Source organism: Talpa europaea, assembly GCF_964194135.1.
Source record: "Talpa europaea genome assembly, chromosome: 15".
NCBI classification, from domain to species: domain Eukaryota; kingdom Metazoa; phylum Chordata; class Mammalia; order Eulipotyphla; family Talpidae; genus Talpa; species Talpa europaea.
In genome coordinates, this window is record NC_140083.1 from 37583738 (window position 1) to 37605985 (window position 22248).

The 22248-nt window shown below is 40.7% G+C and overlaps 1 protein-coding gene across 16 annotated transcripts in view; it reads left to right on the top strand.

Moving 5' to 3' along the window:
• Positions 1 to 22248, top strand: part of GRIP1 (glutamate receptor interacting protein 1) — a gene marked incomplete at both ends in the record, with an annotated part of 674847 nt that overhangs the window by 630304 nt on the left and 22295 nt on the right. For 9 of the 16 annotated variants that reach the window (XM_084256509.1, XM_084256502.1, XM_084256504.1 and 6 more), the window contains 5 exons: positions 4311 to 4455; positions 8052 to 8191; positions 8363 to 8557; positions 17154 to 17310; positions 18174 to 18285. In XM_084256509.1, coding sequence (XP_084112635.1) covers positions 4311 to 4455; positions 8052 to 8191; positions 8363 to 8557; positions 17154 to 17310; positions 18174 to 18285 — 749 coding nt within the window. Of the gene's footprint in view, positions 1 to 4310; positions 4456 to 8051; positions 8192 to 8362; positions 8558 to 17153; positions 17311 to 18173; positions 18286 to 18397; positions 18443 to 22248 lie in introns of all 16 variants that reach the window. The other 7 variants (XM_084256515.1, XM_084256500.1, XM_084256511.1 and 4 more) reach the window with 2 other exon arrangements.

The following is a 22248-nucleotide window of genomic DNA, read 5'->3' on the forward strand; positions in this document are numbered from 1 at the left end:
CATGGAAAGAACTGAGCCCCACCAGAAAGAGCAGACAGCTGAACGACATTTGAAAGAGTTGAAGTTCTCCAAGGGGAAGGGAGGGTGTTTATGCACAGGAAGTCATGTGTGCAAGGTTAAAGAAGTTAGAAAAGGGCTTTTTAAGAAATGGCAAGTGGTTTGGAGAGAATTGGGAAGACTGGATCGGGATGAAGGAGGATGTTGGAGCCCCTGGACACATAGAGGCTCCCAATAAGCTGTGAAAGGATTGCGTTTCTTAAGGAATTAGGGGATAAATGAAAAGTTCAAGTGAGAGATTAGCTAGCAGATTCAGATTTATGCCTTAAAAATATTCCTTGAAGAGAAGAGAAGAAACTATAGATTGGCAACACTGGTGAAAATGAACGTGGAAGCGTGAGGCAAAGGTTGCCTCTCAAGGGAGGCAATTTAAGAAGATTCCAATGTTACGTTATGAAAAACTGGACAGAGCTATGATGAGGCTGTCCTCCAGAGGCTGTCCTTCCAGGCAGGGGAAGGCTCTTGGTGGGCAGATGGGCCATGGAATGTGGGTGAAATAGTGTGTAGGCAGCCAGTGCCACATCATCTATGAAAGCAGGGAAGCCAAACAAATTAATTATCCATTTTCTCAAGGCATCCACATAAAATTTTTGGAGGGAATTAAACGCTTTTCTTTTAAAAGAATTTTTATTATGAAAACTTCAAATACATTTAAAATAGAGAAAATGGTGTACTGAATCATCATACATCACCTAGCACCAAAAAGTATTAACTAAGGATCAGTTTGGCTTCATGTTTGTACTCCTAACCCTAATTTCCCCTCCCTGACCACACACTGAATTGTTTTGAAGAAATTCAGACATCATCTCATTCCAGCTTGGAAATGTTCTTTTTTTTATTTTTTTAAAGATTTATTTATTTATTTATACAAGCACTGGGTACAGTCAGAAGCGCAGGAGGGTGAGAGAATTCACCAGAGCCAGAGCAGGGAACAGAACAGGCGGACTGCCAAAATGCACTGCTGAGGGGAGCAGCTGGCGTGGCAGGAGAGGTCTGTCGCGCCATGTGGGACCCTCGCCGGCCAGCGGGGATCGAACCGGTGCTGCAGAGGCTGCGGGCAGTTTCGCAGCCCAGCGCTCAAGCGCTGCGCCACCAGGGGAGGCCCGCAGCTTGTAAATGTTCTTAAGTGATGTTCTTTTAAAAGACTTCTGAAAGATATCACTAAATATCATTTTAAAATACTAGCAATAATTACTTTTCTGTAGCAAGATTCAGTTTATTTACTTCTGAAAAATTGGCCTGAGTGAAATTTTCAAGGAAAAATTTTATATATAAATAAATATATATAATCAGAAAAAATGCACAAATCATAAGTGTGTAGCTTATTTTCAATAAGAGAGCACAGCTACAGAGCCAGAACCAGATCAAGAAAAGGAATGTAACATGCATTTCAGAAACCACTTCATGCTCTCTTTAAACCTCTAACTAATCCATCTCTCAAGGTTTTCCTAGCAATAATTCTTAATGTCATAAAATATTGACCCAGTGTTCCTTAATTTTCAAAGAGAGACAGACGTAAATTTTAAAGCAGTTGGCTTGAATTCTGTCCTAAAACGTGTACGCATTGCTTTTGATTGTAATGTCTCTCGAATTCCCCTTTCTGTTTTTTTATTTCTGGCAATGTACTTGTTGAAGAAATTGGAAATCAGCTTCTGTTATAATCTCTATAAGCTCTTCTCTTCCCATTTCCACCCCGCGTGGTCCCAGCACACATCCTTCTTCATTAAGATGCTGCCATTTATTTGCTTTGCATTTCTATCTCTCTTTAAACTCGAATGCCCTAATAATTGTCCTTCCATTATCGTGAGGCATCAGCTGCCTAATTAAAAATGTCCCCACAAAAATTGGTCTAAATTTGAATGTCCTAAACTTATTTACTTCATCTCGGGTGTTATTTTGTCATCTTTGTGATGCAAGATGCAGAATTGTTTAAAAATAACACAGGGGGGCCTCCCCGGTGGCGCAGCAGTTGAGCGCTGGTTTGCGAACCTGCCCGCAGCCTCTGCGGCACCGGTTCGATCCCCGGCTGCTCCCCGGCCACCGGAGGAGGGTCCCACATGGCGCGCAGACCTCTCCTGCCGCCCGCTGCTCCCCTCAGCAGTGTACTTCGGTCCTTCTGCCTGCTCTGCTCCCTGCTCTGGCTCTGGTGAATTCTCTCACCCTCCCGCGCTTCTGACTGTACCCAGTGCATGTATAAACAAAACAAGCAAATAAATAAATACATAAATAAATAAACATGCCTCTATAAAATTAAAAAAAAATAAAAAAAAAAAATAACACAGGGCACTCACTCTGGGTTGCCTGATGAGTCAGCTGACTAGAGCCAGCTTCTCCCCTCCTCCCAGTGATTGGGATGACACCCAAACTCAGCTTCCCATGGGATTATTTTCATCTGGGACTGAAGTTTCAACTGAAACTTTCTGCACATTCCTGGGATCTCGATAGCGAGGTTCTAGGTGGTGGGCAACTGTCATGCCCCACAACACCCACAAAGAGCTGACAGCCAAATCCAGAAAGCCTGGTGCTCATTAAGTAGGTCGTGCACATGCTTACCCTATGAGGGGGATAACAGAGGGTATGGGTCTTCCCTCTGGGATACACAGCCACACCGAGTGACCACAGAGTGCATAGCTGTCACCAGTATTTACTCAAATGACTCACCTAGAATTTTTATCCAAAATTTAGTTGGTGGCAGACTGCAAAGTGTATGCAATCTATTCAATAATACCCTACTTATGTCAAAGGCAGCGCTGAAAAATGATGAAATATCATGGTATAAAAAATTGGATTTTTTATTTTAGCTTCTGGTTTTTTATTACCCTGTATCTTGCCATTTTCTTGAGACCCTCACAATCCTGCTGGCCATAACCTAAACAGAAACCTGCAAGAACTTTGGGACTTGTCAAACAGAGCTGTTGAAGGCTTGGGGTAAAGCATTCTCAGCTGCCAATGTAAATTTGAGTCTAACACTGAGGATTTTTATATCCTGAGACGTTGATTAAGCAATGTAGTTATATGGAAGATGGTCTTTAACATTCTATGTCAGGAGCTTATTAGGAATAGAGCATGTAGGAAGTTGAGGTGATGGATCTGTTCAGAATTCTCCATCTATAGACCCTTCATTTGATATTCATTATAATTCTTCACTGCACACGCAGATAATTGAATTGTTAATTCAAGCTTTTCTTTTCCTCCGTATTTTAGGGTTTAATATCATAAATGAACAGCTGCTTATTGCAGAAACGTGACTGTGTTAATGCTTCATTACAATACAGTCTGACTGTAAAAAGTGATGATTTTGTTAAAGTAGCTACTGGACCATTTCATTACATCCTTTCATACAGAAATGAAAACAGCTCCTTAACCATTCACAGCTCCCGGGCCCAAGGAATGAAACAAGAAATGCTCAAGAATTTTAAGTATGTCATAAGCAAATAAAAGTCTTAAAATTATGAGACTTCATCTTTGTGACCCTGATATAGTCAAAACACCCAACTCTGTTGTAGTTGTGCCCACGACGCCTCTTAGGCCAGCACTGTAGGCAGAACACGTTGGTAAAAGTCTTCCTTTATAATGATGTGAAATAACAAAAGGTAGTGAATGACAACGTGACAACCTGGTGAACGCTACTGAAACAGAACTTACATGGCTCTAGATTACAAGAGCAGAAGAGAGAGAATCATTCAGATTTCTGCTTTAATCTTTGTAAATCCATCAATGGGTTTCACAGTTTTATGACACCTTCCGTGGGATGATAGATAAGGGATTCTAGGTCTCCAAGCCAACCTCTCCTAAGCCCCACTTTTGTTAACATTTGCTCCAGCCCTGAGCAACATCAACTTTTCTATATTGAAAGTTAGCTTGCTTCCAAAGCCTGAAAAATCATAATTGCATGGATTGATCTCTTATTCACTGTGTGACTCACTCCTCCCTTACTGCTTCCTCAGCCATATGTGTATTTCACAGGTATCACACACTTATAAAATTCTGGGCACAGAAACACAGTGTAAAAAACCTGTAGTGCCCACCGAGTGGGTTGTTCACAGACTTCAAACTCCTTCCCTGGCACCAATGATGACTGAATCCCATACTATGATGTAATATCTTACTAAGGAAATGCTACCTCCCAAAATAATTATTTTCAGAGACATAATGATGGTGTTTTGAATTTCTTCTTTTATGTGTGAATCTATGTCTTACTGCTTTACTTTTTCCAAAGAAACCAATTCTGACTTCCTTGGCATTTATTGCAGATGAGCAAGAAAGTTCCGGAGCAATTATTTATACAGTGGAGCTTAAGCGCTATGGGGGCCCCCTCGGCATCACGATTTCAGGAACTGAAGAGCCGTTTGATCCTATAATCATTTCAAGCCTCACTAAAGGGGGATTAGCTGAAAGGTAAAATTTGAAGGAACTGCTACAATTATCTGTGTCTGGGATGGTCTCTTTCCTCACAGCCGCATAAAAACACTGCTCTTTTCTGCTTGGTTATCTGTTGTCTCTCAAATCTGCACAAAGGATTGGTTTTAGCTCTTGAGAACTCTCAGGCAAAGCCCTGACTCACCTTTAAGGGGCATCTTCCAGGCCGTAAGAGATGTCACGGGCTTAGCTTTGATATTAGTCTCCAGAAATGTATAGACTGACCACAATCAACTGGAGGTAGATTTATATTGTGTCCATTTTGAGAGAAGGAGACTAAAGTTCAGGGAGGTTAAAAGCCTTGTCCAGTTCAATTCAGCAAACATTTCCTGAGCGAGCCTCTCTTCCCTGACTTAACTGCTGTGTTTTCAGGAGAGGATAAGAGGCTTCCTCTGCAAAGATTTTGGGAAACAGAGCACAGTGAGCGTGTGCTTTGGAATGCTCATTTTCTCCTTAGGAGATTTGTTTCCATTTGCACACATGATTCCTACTCCCCACCCCTGTTAAAATGCATTTCTTTCTGAGACATGTTGTGGGGCATATTGCAAATCCCATAACTAGAGCTGTCCTGTAACCTAGCTCAGGCATGCTCATTTATCATTTGTGCTGACACTGGAGGACATGGTTTACAAAGTAGGGGCAGGCATCACTGGAGAATTTGGGAGCTGAACTGTCCCTTCGAAATCAGCTCATCCAACAGCTCCATCTGTCAGATGAGGGCACTGAGGCAGCTCATAAAAGTGTTACCCAGTTGGAACTTCATATTCTCATATTAGTGGATACACTTCAGGTGTCCTTCTGTCCTTGTTTTCTCTGTTAGACAGATAGATTTTAAGAATCTCCATTAGACCTTAGAAACAAAGAAAAGATAAATGCTGATCTGATTCAACAACTTGCTGGTAAGAGGCCCTCTCTGGCGGCGCAAGGGGTTAAGCACAGCACTGTGAAGCTATCCGCAGCCACTGCAGTACCAGTTCGATCCCCAGTCGGTGGGGCAGACCTCTCCTGCCTCGCCCACTGCTCCCCTCAGCAGTGTATTTCAGTACATCTGCCTGTTCTGCTCCCCACTCTGTCTCTGGTGAATCCTCTCGCCTCTGTGCCTCTGGCCTGTACCCCAGTTCTTGTATGCATAAATAAATAAATCTTTGAAAAAGGAAAAAACAACTTACTGTCCAGGTGTTCTATGGATTCTACTACAGACTTTTCATAAACTGGGGGTTCTTTTTTTTTTAATTTGCTTAACAACATTGTTAATTTTTGGACATATTTGATTTCTCTGCTGAGGTGTAGTACTTGTAGTTCTCCCACTGTTACAGCACCCATGAACCATCACCCAGAGTCCCTTGCGCTCTTTCCTCCCTCGTTTTGACCCCCTCTCCCTCCTTTACTGTATGCCTCAGTTCTCTGGTCAACTTGCAAGTTTTGTCTATTTCTTGACCTTTTTTTGATTTCTGTATATCGCACATGTAAGTGAAACCATCTGATATTTATCTTTTTCCTTCTGACTTATTTCATTTAGCATAATTCCTTCTAGCTCCATCCATGTTGCTACAAATGGTATGAGTTTATCTTTTTGATTGCTGAGTAGTATTCCATTGTGTATATAGACCACATCTTCCTGACCCATTCATCTGTTTGGGGGCATTGCGTTGTTTCCATATCTTAGCTATTGTAAATAGTGCTTCAATAAACATAGGGGTGCAGGTTTCCTTTTGAATTGGTGTTTTTGTGTCCTTTTTGTAGGTTCTCAGGAGTGGAATCACTGGGTCTTATAGTAGATCCATTTTTTTAAAGAAATTCTATACAACTTCCCATAGTGACTGGACCACGTAAACTGGAGATTCTTTTTGAAAGAATGAAGTGATCTTTTCTAAGGGGAAAAAAAATTTCTTGAGAGTAGATGCATTGGTGGGCTTGTAAACAACTAATATGCCCCGGAGTCACCTCTGTTGCCCTGATTGCTGTTACCCAACAGGCTGCCCATCCCCAAGAGTCAAGCTATAATCAGAGCACTCAGTCAATGTCACAATGTGAACTGGACTCACTCTTCCACTTGCTGTATTTTTTTTAAAGATTTATTTATTTATGCATACAAGAGCTGGGGTACAGACCAGAGGTGCAGGGGGTGAGTTTCACCAGAGACAGAGCGGGGAACAGAACAGGAGAGGTCTGCCATGCCATGTGGACAGATCCCTGGCCAGGAATCAAACTCGTGCTGCAGAGGCTGCAGACAGCTTCATAGGTTGCGTCTTAACCCCTTGCGCCACCAGGGAGGCCCCACTCATATTTTAAAGAGCCCGTACAAGAGGCTGACATGTGGGACACAAAAACCTCCAACCCAGGTAGAGCCGCCTGGGTTTTCCTTCCATCCCCGAGTTGGCCTGCCTGGAGATACTCCTCCTCCATCCCAAACAAAGATAGAGTGAACATCAAAATTATTTTTTTAAGTATAGAAACACTTTAATTAAGCCAAGTGAACAGTATTTGAATTGTAACAAAGTAATTCACACCAAGGGGATAGTTATAAACAGTATTATAATTCAAGAATATGAATATATTTTTATTATCACAGTGATTTTTTTCACTTTTTCACATTTATTTTTGCAATTTACAAATTTTCTCTCTATATATATAATTACTTTCTATTAACTCCTTCAGCCAATTGATAACCATAAATTCAACTTAAGCAATTCTGTACAGAGCTTTGTGATGGGAATTTACCTTACATTAATGAAACTATTATTTCATTAAAATTTGGCGCTTAGGAAATAATAGCTATATTTGAGTTCCTCTTTTAGAACATCAGTATATAACCTCCAAGTTCAGTAATGGATGAGGAAGGAAGAAAAGGGAAAATAGCAAAAGCTCTTTAGTTTATTGATTGATAAGTTGTTTTTTTTCCATGCTTCAAGGAGTGTGTTTGATGTTTTTCTAATTCATCCTCAGGGTTTTCCTGTGAGCTGATTATCCCCATTGTAGTGATGAAAAAACTGACACCCAGGAAGGTTAAAATAAGATACCCAGCTCACACAGCTGGGAGGTGCCAGAGTTAGGTTCAGACACACTTGGATTCCTGAGTACATACAGCCTTTTTCTATTCTTGGGATCACCAACAGGGGGCACCCTGCCACTCCAGGCCTGATATATGTATGTTTCCCTTCTCTCTCCGCCTCACTTTGGGTGAGGTGGGGGCGCTGCTCGTTTTCAGTATTTTAAATCTGCAGAAAGGAGGAAAGCTCCCTTCTGAACATCACTACATTTATTGCCCAACAATGTTGGTTTCCTTGGGATTTTTAAGAGGGCTACCAAATGATTCAGCTTTCTTGGAATTTAAAAAGCACAGAAGTACATTTTAAATACTAATTAAAACAATTTTTCTAATTTTATTTGAAACTGAAAGTAATTCACAACAGATGCAGTTATCTTGTAACATTGCCCGGGAGAGAGCTAGAAGTGGCTTCTGGAGGCCCTTGCCAAGTCTTTATTACTATGAATATATAAAGTATGTCAAGTATTTGTACTAAGTCACATGCAGGAATTATTTCTACCTTTCCTATTACTATTTGGTATTTCAGAACTGGCGCCATCCACATAGGAGACCGAATCTTAGCCATCAACAGCAGCAGCTTGAAAGGGAAGCCTCTGAGTGAAGCCATTCATTTGCTGCAGATGGCAGGAGAGACTGTCACCTTGAAAATTAAGAAACAGACAGATGGTGAGTGGATCAAGAGCCACAAATAAGGATTTGCAGTGCATTTTCTTTCCTAAAAGAATTTACAAATGCCTATTGTGTATTTCTAGGAAAAAGACTCTTCAGCCAAGGAGTGTTTGAGTACCTTTTACTTAAGTTTATTCCGGTATTTATATCCCTTTCCTCTCTTTAAAGCCCAGTCAGCATCAAGTCCCAAGAAATTCCCTGTTCCCAGCCACTTGAGTGACCTGGGGGATGTGGAGGAAGACCCTTCTCTTGCACAGAAGCCAGGCAAGCTCACCGACATGTACCCCTCTGCTGTGCCCAGCGTAGACAGTGCTGTGGACTCATGGGATGGCTCTGGAATAGACACCAGCTATGGGAGTCAAGGTATGTCCAGCTTTGGGCAACAGAGCTCATTATCATTGTCAAAACCCATGTTTCTCAAAGATCACCTTCTGTTTCATGGAAACAGTATTTATTTTACTTGTGTCTGCATCAGTGCAATGATATTAAACACATCTATTATACATTGCTTCCTCCTTATAGCTGTTAAGTCATGAACATTTGTCAAACACTAGCAGGTCCCTTATTCGATCTGCTGAGGTCCCAGTGTTCAATCTGCAGCTTGTCCTTCAAGTTTAGATCAATATTAGCAAATCATGCAATAAGGGATTTCACTGGTGACAACCCCCATTGTTTTGATTTTGTAGCAAGCTTTCCACAAAAATGGATTGGGGGTGCTGGGGGGAGGATTAGCCAGTGGTTTAGGACCCCATTTATTCCAGCCCCCTTCTGACTTTTAATAGAAACTAGTGGTGGTGTCCCCAAATTCTCATGATTAGAGAGTTGTAATCACAATACGTAAAAGTATACAGGAGATTGTTATTCACAGACAGCATCTTCATGTCAAGAAATATGACCTACCTTAAAGGTTAAACCTCACTAACAGAATGTAAACATACAAAAAGTATTAGACTGAGTAGAATAAGAATGAAAAGCTGCTTTTATAAATCTGTTTCCTTCCCAGTGATATGTAACATCAAAAGACAAGGGTGTCAAAAATTCTTTGCAATTCTCATTGGAGTTTCACCTTCTCTCTAATGCTTTGTATAAATTCCAGCCTCCGAATCCCTTTGTCATGGGTTTGTTAATCCGGAAATGAAATACATTCATCAGCATTTGGGAAAACACTAATTTGGATATGAGGGTTGCCACCTTACTTAGTTAATTACTCTTAGGAGACTCTGTGTCCAGTTTGCCCTCTACTTGGTTCTCCTAGTGTGCTTTTGCCTGTGTCACTCTCTGTCAAATCCCCTGCAGGCTAGGGAAAAATGAAAGAAAATGATATATCAAGTCATTGTCAAGTCTTTGTTTGTTAAAGATGGTATTGACATTTGGTGGAGACCAAATTTTGAACACCCAGAATAGAAAGGGAATTTCGGTTATATGGCAATAGGTCACAATACCTGTGGTGTAATACTTACGACGAGTCAGCTGTACTACCAAAGTAACAGATATTCTCATTGCCTGAGAGTTGATGGGCCTGCAGAAGACACTCTAGATAAAGGACACAAGTCAAATTATTAGTGTAGACCCTGAGGTTTATTTATTAACATGCTTGTTTGTTTATTGTTTATTGTTAACGTGGAGGCTTTTTTGTGACACAAAAGACTTTTCTAACCAACAGATTTTTATGAGGAGACTATTGATGTGAATGAGTTCTCCCCAGAAGGTGATGTGTAAAAACTTAGCTAGTCTGTTCCTTTACCCTACAGGATCAGGAACATGACTCACATATTAAGTATAAGATCTTTCCCTCATTATTAAAAAGAACCAATTATTGTTTCTGAAATAATTGAAAATTTGAAATCCTCCTAGACAGGGAATGGTAGTCATAATAATATGAAATCTGGCATTTATAAATTAGAAATCTTTAGGAGTTTGAAGAGGGAGACTAAGAGTTAGAGAAAATGACACCACAGGCAGAATTGAAATCCTCCAAGGTGATAAAATAATTGTCACAAAACCTCACATTTGTAAAACACATTAGCGTTTACAAAGCACTTTCACATAACAGATCTCAAGCAAGTCTCATGGTGAACACAGAAGTCGAAAGGCCATTGAAACACAGGGCATTGGTGATAAGAAAGGATGTAAAGGTCCGAGGGCTGGAGCACCTGTGGTGGCAGGTTGCTCCCTAAGAGGGAGGCAGCGTCTCCACATAGCTCTGACAGCTACAAAGTTCTCAGTTGTATTGAGCTGAAATCTGTCTGCCTGCAGCATCTGCCTATTAGTCCTAGTTCTACCCTCAAGATCATCGGAAACTACACTCACGCCCTTTCTGCTTGACAGCCTTCAGATACCTAAAGACAGCTATCATGCCTCTTTTGAGTCTTTCCTTCTTCAAGCAACATAGCTCCAGTTCCTTTAACTGTTCCTCATATGACTTACTCTTGAGTATATTACCATGGGAGCTTCTCTTCTGAATATGTTCAAGTTTAAGGCTATCCTGACTAAGATGAAATACTCAGAAAGCAAAGTCACACAATTGTCTGACAGCCCAGAGCAAATGCAGGCTGTCATCGTCATCCTTGAAGACAGAACCTATCACTGCAGCTACCTCGACATAAGAATTTTGGCCATCTCTTTGTATCTGTCATTCATTTTGAGCATTTTTTTTGCCAAGATCTAATCTGTGTTTTTTTTTTAATTTACTTATATATTAGTTTAAAACAGATCTCTCCAGATTGTGCTTGTGAAGTTGACTTTTAAAATACAAGACATATAAATATGCTTGATTTTCCTAGTAAATATCATGTTGAGCTATAGATCTCTCTCTGACCTGTCCCTCCAGCTTCTCAACAGACTCTACTGTATCCCAGGAGGACCTGGAACATTCCTACTATGCCTTTCAACCCTTGGTAGTTGCCCTGTTTCCAGGAGATGTTGCATTTTTTTTCTTTGGGTCAGGAATTGATGTCTCTACAACCACATTTTTCTTATTCTCTGCTGCTTGTCCAAATTGTCAAGCTCATCTTTTTCATTCATTCAACAAATATATAATGTAATGTCATCCCTTTTTGTTTTGAGATGATTTCTGAGGGAAGATAGAACTACCTTTGCTCTGCCATTTTAAAACCACACTCTCATCTAAACCCTGGCTGTTTCTTGGCAAGGACAATTACAAATAGTTACATGAATGCATGAATTTATTTTCTCATTCCTAATAAAATTAGGTCTTTAGGAAAAAAATTTGGCAGGGAATTATCTGGCTCACTCTCTTATACTAAAACTGGCTTCCAAAACTGAAAATAATGGCAAGAACTACAGTCCCAAAATTTTAAAGTTGAAGATTGAATTCTAAAACTGTTCTCTAATTTCAGACTTTATGAATTTAACCCAACATTGTTTAGTTTGCTTTTCAAAATTAATCCTGAATGTGAATCAAGAGTTACAAATAGAAGATGTTAATCTGTACTATATTGTGGAAATGCAAATAGTACAATGTTGTACTACAAGATTTTACAAATATCTGAAGTATAGTTACCCTGAAGATAAAAATCATTACATATATCAAAATTTCATCTGTTTTCAGAAATGTGTATGTTGGGGAAGACCTGGTTTTCATTATGTAAATGAATAAAACTAGACATACTCTCTATAAAAGGAATCTAAATTGAATTTTATACCTTATAATACTTTTCCTGGACCACCATGACAAAATACCAATGATTAGGTGGCTTAAACAACAGAAATTAATTTTCTTATTCTTCTGGGAGCTAGAAGTTCAAGATCAAAATGTTGACAGGTTGGGTTTCTCCTGTTAGCCTCACTTCTGTGCACACACATCTCTGGTGTATCTTGTGTTTGTCCAGATTTTCTCCTCTCATAAGGATACCAATCCACTGGATAAGGGTCCAACCCTTTAGACTTCAGTTAACCTTTATTACCTCTTTAAATGCTCTGTGTCCAATTATGGTCAGTCGCCTTGGGGGCTAGAGCTTGAACATGAGTTTAGGGAATGGGCTGTACACAGTTCAGGCCATTCCATACCTCACATGATTCAAAGAATAAAACCAGATATTGAAGTGGAAGGAAAGGGGACTCCCTGGTGGTGCAAGGGGTTAAGACACACCCTATGAAGCTGTCTGCCTCCACTGCAGCACGAGTTCGATCCCTGGCCCGGGACCTACCCACATGATACAGCAGACCTCTCCTGCCTCACCCGCGGCTCCCCTCAGCAGTGTGTTTCAGTCAGTCCACCTGTTCTGCTCCCCACTCTGTCTCTGGTGAATCCTCCTCACCGCCCCCCGCACCTCTGGCCTGTACCCCAATTCTTGTATGCATAAATAAATAAATCTTTGAAAAAATGAAGTGGAAGAAAAGAAGGAAAGGGGGCAGGGAGGAAGAGAAATGAAAGAAGAGGAAAAATGTTCAACTCTAAATTAGAAGAGTGATTACTTAGGAAATGCATTTTAAAAAGTATTTGTTTCAGTTGATCTCTTTCATCATTTTAAATTTAAAATCTAGTTTCCAGTATTATACCTATATTTGAATTATTTGTGCTTAGTACATTATTCAGTAAAATCAGTCTTTGCTTCTGGCAGATGATTTTTCTTACACCTGGACTGCCTCATGTATTCCATCCCTTCCATGCTTTCTAAGTTTGACTCCTGTGGTCAAAGGCTACTCCTCGGAGTTGTTAGCTTCTTCTTAACTTTGGCAACCAGCTTGCCTTTGCTCAATCCTAACGTCCCACTGACAGTCCCTATTTTACCAGTATCCCCCTGCATCAGCTAGGGATTGAGTTCACCTACATATAAAAGCAAAGTGAAATGATGAGTTTAAACAAGATAGGGATTATTTTTCTCCCTCTGCAATGAAGATTCTGAAGAAGCAGGCGCACCCATGGTGTCATCAGGATGCTGGCATTCCTACTTTCTGCGAGCATAACATCTCATGTGCCTCTCCGTTGCCTACCCCTGCCTTTGTTATAAAACCTTCATTGGACCTGAAATATTTACTTCCTGACTCATCTCCTTACTTTGAGGTTCTTAACTTTCCGCATTACTATCAAGGATCATTAGAAAAACTAAATCTAATATTTCACTCCCTTAAAAACTCTCTTGATGGTTCTCTCTTGTTACAGGATAAAGTCAAAGGCCCATAGTTTAAAATATAGAATTCTTTGTACTTTAGTCCCCAACTACTTTATCTCTAGTCCTGACACTTCCTGGCAGTAATTTTTATTCTATACATCCCTAACTTCTCAAAGCTCTTTAGAAAGCTTTGCTCCTCAGTACCTAGAGAGCACCAGGGGTTTTCATATGTTAATTCACCCCTTTATCAATTTTGAATCCTTTGAGAAATAGAAATTGGAGTCAGCCATGGATTAAAATATCAGTGGGATTTTTTTTCTGTAAAAGCTGAATTGCACCTACAGCCAGAATCAGAGTTATTTCCCACCCCTAACCCAAGTCTAGATGTTGGGACTTAAATGAGGGGGAAGTGAGATCTCTGTGGCAAACCACCACCCAGCATCTCGCTTGGGTTTGGTTCGGCTGGATAGACTCAACGCCCTGATGGTAAAGTGACTTAAATCATAAAGAAATAGGACCACAGCCCGAGTCTGTGCCTAATGCAAACATTTCGAGTTCCATTCCTAACCCAACGGTTGCCCCACTTTCTTTGCCCCACTTCGTTGTACTGCACCATCATTTAATCGTGTTTATTAAGACAAGGCGTCCTTGCTATAGACAGAGATGCCTTTCAAGGGGTGCATTTCCTGGTTATGATGCTGTGCGTCTGCTCCTGTCTCCAAGAACAAATAATAGTTGGAAGGAAAATCAGAAGGTTAATCTGCACAGTCTAAAACACATTGGAATTTCCCCAGGGAACTGAATGGTCATGTGGGTTAATACTTATCAGAAAAGGATACTCCCAAGAGGAAACTGCCATTTAGCATTTGGCTCTTAAGAGAAATGAGGAGCAGACTTCCCCTGACTCTTTATATCACAAAACTTGAGATTTCTGGGGGTTGCTTTATTTGGCTTTATTTGGAGAAAATGGATGACCTGTCAGAGGGAGCTGGGAGAAACCCAGTATTACCAAGTTAACCTCCTTCAAGAAGAGAGAGTGCGCCTTCATTCAGCACTGGGATGGAAAACCACACTTTTGCCACAGAAGACTTCTTCCCAGATGGCTAGCTACACTTCTGCAGTTATCTGAGAGAGAAAATGAGATGTGACCTGTAAATGTCTCCTCTGCTCCAAAGGCTTTTAATCCTTGGTGTCCTCACAGAAGTTTCGCAGAATGTTCCTATCAGGTGGCTGTGAGTGTGTCCTGGGGTTCAGTAGATCAAACCCTTTTGATCAGAGAGCTTTATACTTTTACATCTGCTTTTCCTGGGCTTCAACTAATTGTGAGGATGGCATGATAGGATCCAGCCAGTGGAGGGACAAGGAATGAAGAGGAGGAAACTGGGACATGATAGACACAGTCATCTTACATGATGGGGGAGTGCAGGGGGCTCTACCTATTTGCTATATTAAGTGTTTCTAAGCACAGCAAGAAATAATATATTCTATTGCAAGCCAGTACACACATATAAACACACCACACACAGACTACTATTCATAATGGGTCATAGCAACCTGGTGAATGAAGCCAGGTATGGCAGTTACAGCCCAAGTTATAGAGTCATCCCTGCCGACAAGCTCATTTGAACTCGCCTAAAAGAACTCTGAAAAATTGCATACACCATCACAAATGTAACCACTTGCAATCAGTTTATTGTTTTTTTTTTAAGATTTATTTTTATTTATTTATATAAGCACTGGGTACAGTCAGAAGCCCGGGAGGGTGAGAGAATTCACCAGAGCCAGAGCAGGGAACAGAACAGGCAGACCGACGAAGTACACTGCTAAGGGGAGCAGCGGGCGGCAGGAGAGGTCTGCGCGCCATGTGGGACCTTCCTCCGGTGGCCGGGGAGCAGCCAGGGATCGAACCAGCGCTGCAGAGGCTGCGGGCAGCTTCTCAACCCAGCACTCAACCGCTGCGCCCAGCCCCCAGGCCCGCAATCAGTTTATTGTAATGTGTGTGTGATTCAGCTCAGATTCATGAAAAATATCCATTATATAACCTAACTGCCAAAGCCATTCCTCACTTTCTCAACCATCAAGTTAATCAGACTTAACTCCCAGAAAGGAAATCAGTTTTCATTTTGCAATTCAAATAAAACTAATAAAGCGCCCACCTCCCCAACCCCAACACCGCAATTCTGAGTTCTGCAATGTGGATGAGAGCAGGAGGCTCCGGGTTGTGAATCGCAGCCTGGCGGAGATGAAGCACTGCTTCTGAGGGGCCCGGCCCAGAAGTGTGGTTCTCCCAAACTGCCCCGATTTGGCTCCTGGGAGTTTTTATATCCCAGAGCCAAGCTCCCTCCATGGTTTCAGATGGATGTATAATGTGTCTTTCATTTGTAAAATGACAGATAACCCCGGCCTCCCTGGAGGCACAAGGTTAAGACGCAACCTATGAAGCTATTTGTAGCCACTGCAGTACCAATTCGTTTCCTGGCCTGCCAGGGAGCTACCCACATGGCGCAGCAGACCTCTCCTGTCTCTCCCGCTGCTCCCCTCAGCAATGTACTCAGTAGATCTGCCTGTTCTGTTCCCCACTCTGTCACTGGTGAATCCTCTCACCCGCCACACCTCTGGCCTGTACCCCAGCTCTTGTATGCATAAATAAATAAATCTTTTTAAAAGAATGACAGAAAACCCATTATGAAAAGGGAAATAAGGAGGGAGAACTGGCAGATCCCAGGCCCCGGGGCTTTCTCAGTCAAGTCAGCGGGAAGTGGAACTTGACTTCTGAAACTCCATCCTCCACCAGCTATGCTGGGAACCCCCAGGAAGATTGCAGAGATCCCCATTGATTTAAGCCTTTCATATCCTCATCTGTAAAATGCAAATGGTAGTACCTATCTTTGATGACAGTTAAGAAGAAATTAGGTGACACAAGTAAAGCACTTAATGAAATTCTGAGTACACAGTGAATACCCACTCTGTGCTCACTCTTGTTTTTGACCCTCCAGCTCGCTACAGTGCTGTTTCTCATTGTATAAAGTTATCTACAGACTCATCCCTAACATGGGGGGCCCCAGAGCCGTATCCAAGCTCCAGCCACACCTGCACAGCCAGCTGCCTCTTGCATACTCCTGAGGGCTTTAATCCACATCTGATGGGAAATCCCACTGTCGAGAGACTTGGGAGGCATCCACCCCGGAGGTGGACACAGGACTATCTGGAAATGAAATTTAGGGTGAAGACTTTCACAGCTTGCTCTGAAAAGCGTTGGGTATAGGTCTTGGATGTGTAGCTCCTGGCCTAGCAGTTTCCTACTGAAACGAAAGAGGACAGCACTTTCCAAATATGCAAAACACAGGCGCAGCTCTGGGACCCCTCCCTCTTGGACCTACAGTCTAGGGGTCTGACCTCAGGACTGTTTGAATCAGTGGGGGTAATATGTGTGAATGTGTTCTGCATGTAGGACGCACCATCACGATGACTTTATGATCCCAAGTTCAGTTCAAGGCAGCCCCCTCGAACAAACTAAGGGAAACCCCAGGAAAAGACAAGTTACTGCACAGAACCTTTTTTTTTTTTAAGATTTATTTATTTATTTATACAAGCACTGTGTACAGTCAGAAGCACGGGAGGGTGAGAGAATTCACCAGAGCCAGAGCGGGGAGCAGAGCAGGCAGAAGGACCGAAGTACACTGCTGAGGGGAGCAGCGGGCGGCAGAAGAGGTCTGCGCGCCATGTGGGACCCTCGCCGGTGGCCGGGGATTGAACCGGCGCTGCAGAGGCTGTGGGCAGCTTCGCAACCCAGCACTCAACCGCTGCACCGCCGGGGAGGCCCTGCACAGACCCTTTTGCAGATATTTTCAGAAACAGAATATAGCCCCCTGTTTTTGTTGCAGGCACTGGCTTTCAGGCCTCGGGCTACAACTTCAACACCTACGACTGGAGGAGTCCTAAGCAGATAGGCAGCTTGTCGCCAGTCGCTAAGCCTCGAAGCCAGACTTACCCAGATGTGGGGCTGAGTAATGAAGACTGGGACCGGTCCACAGTCAGCGGGTAAGCTTTCACACCAGCTACCACTCCATCCAGACTGCTGTGGGGTTTTAGGGGCCAGATCTGAACCCCTCTACTTTCCATGGCACATAGAGAATGCCAGCATGCCAGCATTGCCTCCTTGAAACCACCTTACGCATCCATGCAGCCCCATGGCAGGATTCTAGAACCTGTGCCTGTCCAGCAGAAGTCTGCCTGCACCCTCCTCCCAACACATACACACACACACACACACACACACACACACACACACACACACACACGCCAGGGACAGAGCCAGAAGTTCCCTGATGAAAACAATAGCACAAGGGAGAAATCAGCTGCAATCAATACTCACTCTAATTCCCTTTTGTTTATTTTATAGGTAGTTTCACATTAACTTACATTTAAAAAAAAATAAAAGGATGCAGATTAGTAACCGGTATATTTTAGCATTTTATTCCTTTCCAAAATATTTTAGGGAAATTCATTAAAAGCGAAAGCACTTAACTGATCTGTGTTAATGCTTATAGTAAGTGGGAAAACACATTTTTTTCTCTCGAGAAAAGTTTGATTCACTTTTCCTTGTCCATGGGGCAGCTGAAAGATCTTCTCACACAGATGCGTTACTGACATTGGCTCAGCAGCAATGGGGCAAGTTCAGAAATGCAGTTAGGGAGTTCGGGTCCCTTCCTCCCCTTCTTCTGCACCCTGAGTTTCCTCAAGCATTGGTACCTTGGAACTGGCCTTACTTGGAGATCACAGCTGAAGGAAAGACAGGTCCAAATTAAACTTGCTGTATTTTTGTACAAGATGAAAGAGATTCTCGACACAGGAAAAAAAAATATTTGGCATGTTCCTAACCCAGACTGTGTTTTTGATGACAGTTTTGTAGGGGCTACTGATGGGACGGATGCCGAGCAAGAAGAGAACTTCTGGTCCCAAGCACTGGAGGATTTGGAGACCTGTGGACAATCAGGAATTCTGAGAGAACTCGAGGTAGCCTTGGCCCCGCTACTTACTTTTATTGTTTCTACATTCATGTTTTTGGTCCTTTTGAGTTTGCACTTATCACACCAATTCATTTAAAAGCTTTAACCCCTTTCCACAGGAGAAAGCTGACAGGCGTGTGTCTTTGAGAAACATGACTCTCTTGGTAGCTACCCTTTCTGTTTATATTTTTGCTTGTGAAGCTGCCTTCCCTGCCCCCTTGCCTCTGGATAGCAATTTGATTTTATACAATGCAGTTGAAAGTATTTATTTCCCCATTGCCACCCCCTCCCACCCCCGAGCTTACTGACTTGTGGCTTCTGCCATTGCTCCCTGCTAACCCTGACTGTATCTGTGTCCCACCAGATTGCTAAGGAGCGAGCTAAGTCTCCCAGCAGTGGCACATCTCATTCTCTATCTTGCTTTAGAAAGGTTTCTTTGGCATGTTTTCATTTGTACCTGGTATAGAAATTAATTTGATTGTTAAGAGGAACATAAGAGGAAATTTTATTTTGTTTTGCCCTTAAAGTAGAGGACAATGGTGAAAAAGACCACTGTTTAATAAGCAGCCAAAATATTACACAGTATTTTGCTGTGAATTGCAAATCCCGATTCTGTATTAACTTAGTGTGAATTTGAGACATTGCGGTGAGATAGAGGGTAATAGCTGAGCTCCTGGGGAGTTCTTTGATCAAAGCTATGAATTTGCTGATGGTGCTCACACTTTGGTCTAGGAAGTCCTGGACTGTTTCCTTTTATGTTCTTTTAAATTTTCTGAGCTGTAAAAAATAAAATGGCAAAAGTCTCATTTTTATTTTGATGTCATATGAGGTCCCCAAGTCACCATAAGGAATGTGAATGGCATAACTGGGTGAAACTTGCAATTCAAAAATGATTACTCATCTTTATATTATTTTGCTTCTCAATTGCATGTGTGGATACTTTATGTGATTCTAATGTTTGTGGATCTGCAAAGAGAGCTCTGAAGAAAACTCTTAGTTTGAATTTGTAAACATCACAGTATTACGTGGCATGAATTTCTGCTTCAGAGCACAGGGAAAGGACCTGGAGATGGATATTCCTATAGAAAATATATTAAAATCTTAGTAATTGATTCCTTTTTGTGCAACTTTCAAAACGAGTAGAATGCTTTAATAGCATTGGCTTATTTAAACTTGTACCACTTCCTGTATGTAGAATAACCAGCAGAAGGGGCTCAAAATGGAATAATGAACTGAGTTCACAAGTTTTGAACATACTGTTGCTTTTGGAAGCAGGTTTTGGCTCAAACACCTTTTTCATTGTGCATTTGACACTTCTCTTTTGAAGGTGCAGTTATTTATTCTTTTAAAGACTTCTTTTTATATTAGGTAAAATGAAAATGATGTAAGAAGTAATACAATGAGATTGTGCTTTCATCCAGAAATTGAATTATCTAATGAAAACAAACCATCAGCACCGGAGTTATATTGTACCAGAATATTTAAGTTTTCTCTAAGAGCTTCGGGTAGGGGTAGCTCTTGTGATTATAAATTTAGAAAGGAAACAGGTTGAATTTATAAGCAACAGAAATTAAAGCCTCAACTAAGAAGAGTGAATGGCAAATCCATAAATTAGTCTTTACACTTTTATCACAAAGAATATTCATTTATTGGTTTAAATGAACTCTGATCCTTTGATTGGAAATGCTACCATCAGGAAGTATTATTGGAGCTAGGTTTATGCATATGAAATTTACATCCAGTATAAAAAGTTAAAGCATACTGTAACTGTAATAAATTTAGAAAATTAGCTAAGATGAAAAATTATTACAATTGAAATAAAAATGAAAATTATACTATTCATATTCCCCACTGAATAGAAATAATTTAGATTCTACTTTAGCACTGAAAAGTGAGTTTTAGCAAAAAAGAAAAATTCAAATTAAGACATGGAACAAGTTACTTAATCTCTCTTATCAGATACTTCTTTAAATTATGGAAATGATAATGAGTAATGTTTACATGGCACTTAACACAACTTGTTACTTAGTAAATTGTTCAATAGAATTTTTTTTCATTTTTTGGTGAATGAACTTTGCTGTAATTATTATTATAACAGAGGAAGGCTTAACTAAACATCAGTGAACTCTTGGACATACCCCTCATAGTATCAGTTATCTTGATGATAATTTTGAAAGAGAAAATTATAACTGTAAATTGTGAGTTGTTCCAAAAGCAAGCAGGCAATACATACTCTTGAAGCAAATACAAATCCTAGAGAAGTTAAAATAGCTGTTTTTTTACTTTTCTAGTTTTTATAGTTGTGTGTTAATTTTCATGTTCCTTCATAAATGTCACTAAGTCAATTGAAGTTCTCTTTGAGCAGTCAAATTGTGCTTTGAAACTTGAATTAAAGAGTACAGAGAATATGTGCTTTCTTCTATCAGAACCCTTTCTAGATCAGCTTTATAACTTCTGGTGTGGCTGAGACTTACCAGAGCAGAACAGTTGTCTCCAAGTTGTAATGGTTAAGTATTTTTCTTCCAATATGTTTCCTGCTGTTCTCATAAAAAAAATAATATAAAAAATAGACGTTTACAAAGCAAATAACTAGTCTGAGTAGATGAAAACAATAAACAGATGATCACTGCAGTAAGAAAACTGGGTGCTTTCAGTGATAGTAGATTAAACTAAGAAATGACCTATGGGAATTAGGTGCTAAGAAAGGATATTCCATGTCATCAACAAAGTTAATAATCAAAAGAGTCCACTTTTAAAAGTTTTTTCCCCCTGAAATAAGCCATAATATGGAGACTCCACGCTGATTTTAACATGAGGGGGTTTTATGTACTAAAAAGTCATTTTTATGTTTTGAACTAATACTTGACTGAGAAGCAGCATACCCTAGTCAAGAATAAAGGTTCTGGAGTCAGATTACAAAGGTTGCTTAACTTATCCAGTCATCCCTTGCCTTCACTACAATGGAGTGATATGATAATTATAATGCTTACCCTATGTGGTTATTATAACAATAATAATACTTTATAGACATACATATATGTAATGCTTATCATATATCAATGTTCAATGAGCAGTAACTTACTTTTATAATTTTCTTTTTTTCAAAAGTATCAATGAGGTAACTGATCTAGTCAGAGTATTAGTAATTTTACTTATTTTGTTTTTTTTTCCCAACAGAGTTGTAGCTATATCTACATTTGCTCCTATACTTGGCTGTCATTCAAAGATCTTGTTAGTGGTGTGTGTAGAGCTGAAGACCAGGTGAATCTTGGAATTATAAAATCTTAGAAAGATAACAAATTAGGTTTTTCCAATTGCTGTATTCCCTCCTCATCAATAATTTTAGATAGTGCCCTTGGCTCATTTACTATGTAGGTGACCTTGGATCAATCGGACCTTTTGTGTCTCAGTTTTGTCACCTGTACATTAAGAAGGACAATAGTACTTACTACTTCACTACATGATTAAATGGGTGAATACATTCAAAGGACTCAACAAATTATGCTTCTGTTGTTTTAGCATTGTGATTAATGTAAACCACTGACTCATGTTGTACCCAGCAATATGACATACACAATAGAACTTGCATTCTAGTCCCATGATTTCAGGTAGAGTCACTGATGCTAGTTTACCTTCATATAACCATCAGATTAGATTACACAGCTGGCTGCCAGCATATTTTCAAAAGTCTAGCAACCTCTAATGATGAGAAATGAGCATCCCCCAAATCACACTAGTTTCAAATCCACTTCTGACACTCATTCATATTTGGAATCTAATCTTGCCATCCCTTATGAGTTATACAGGGAGCATATTTGAAACTGAGCAGACTTTTCCAATTCACTGGTAAAATCCACTCCTAGTCTCATAGCTTTTGAGCAAAGGGTTGAGTCTACAGCATAATAAATGATTTCTCTTCATCCGGTCTGGAAGAGCTTACACAGAGGCTATTTCTTTAAGAAATGTTGAC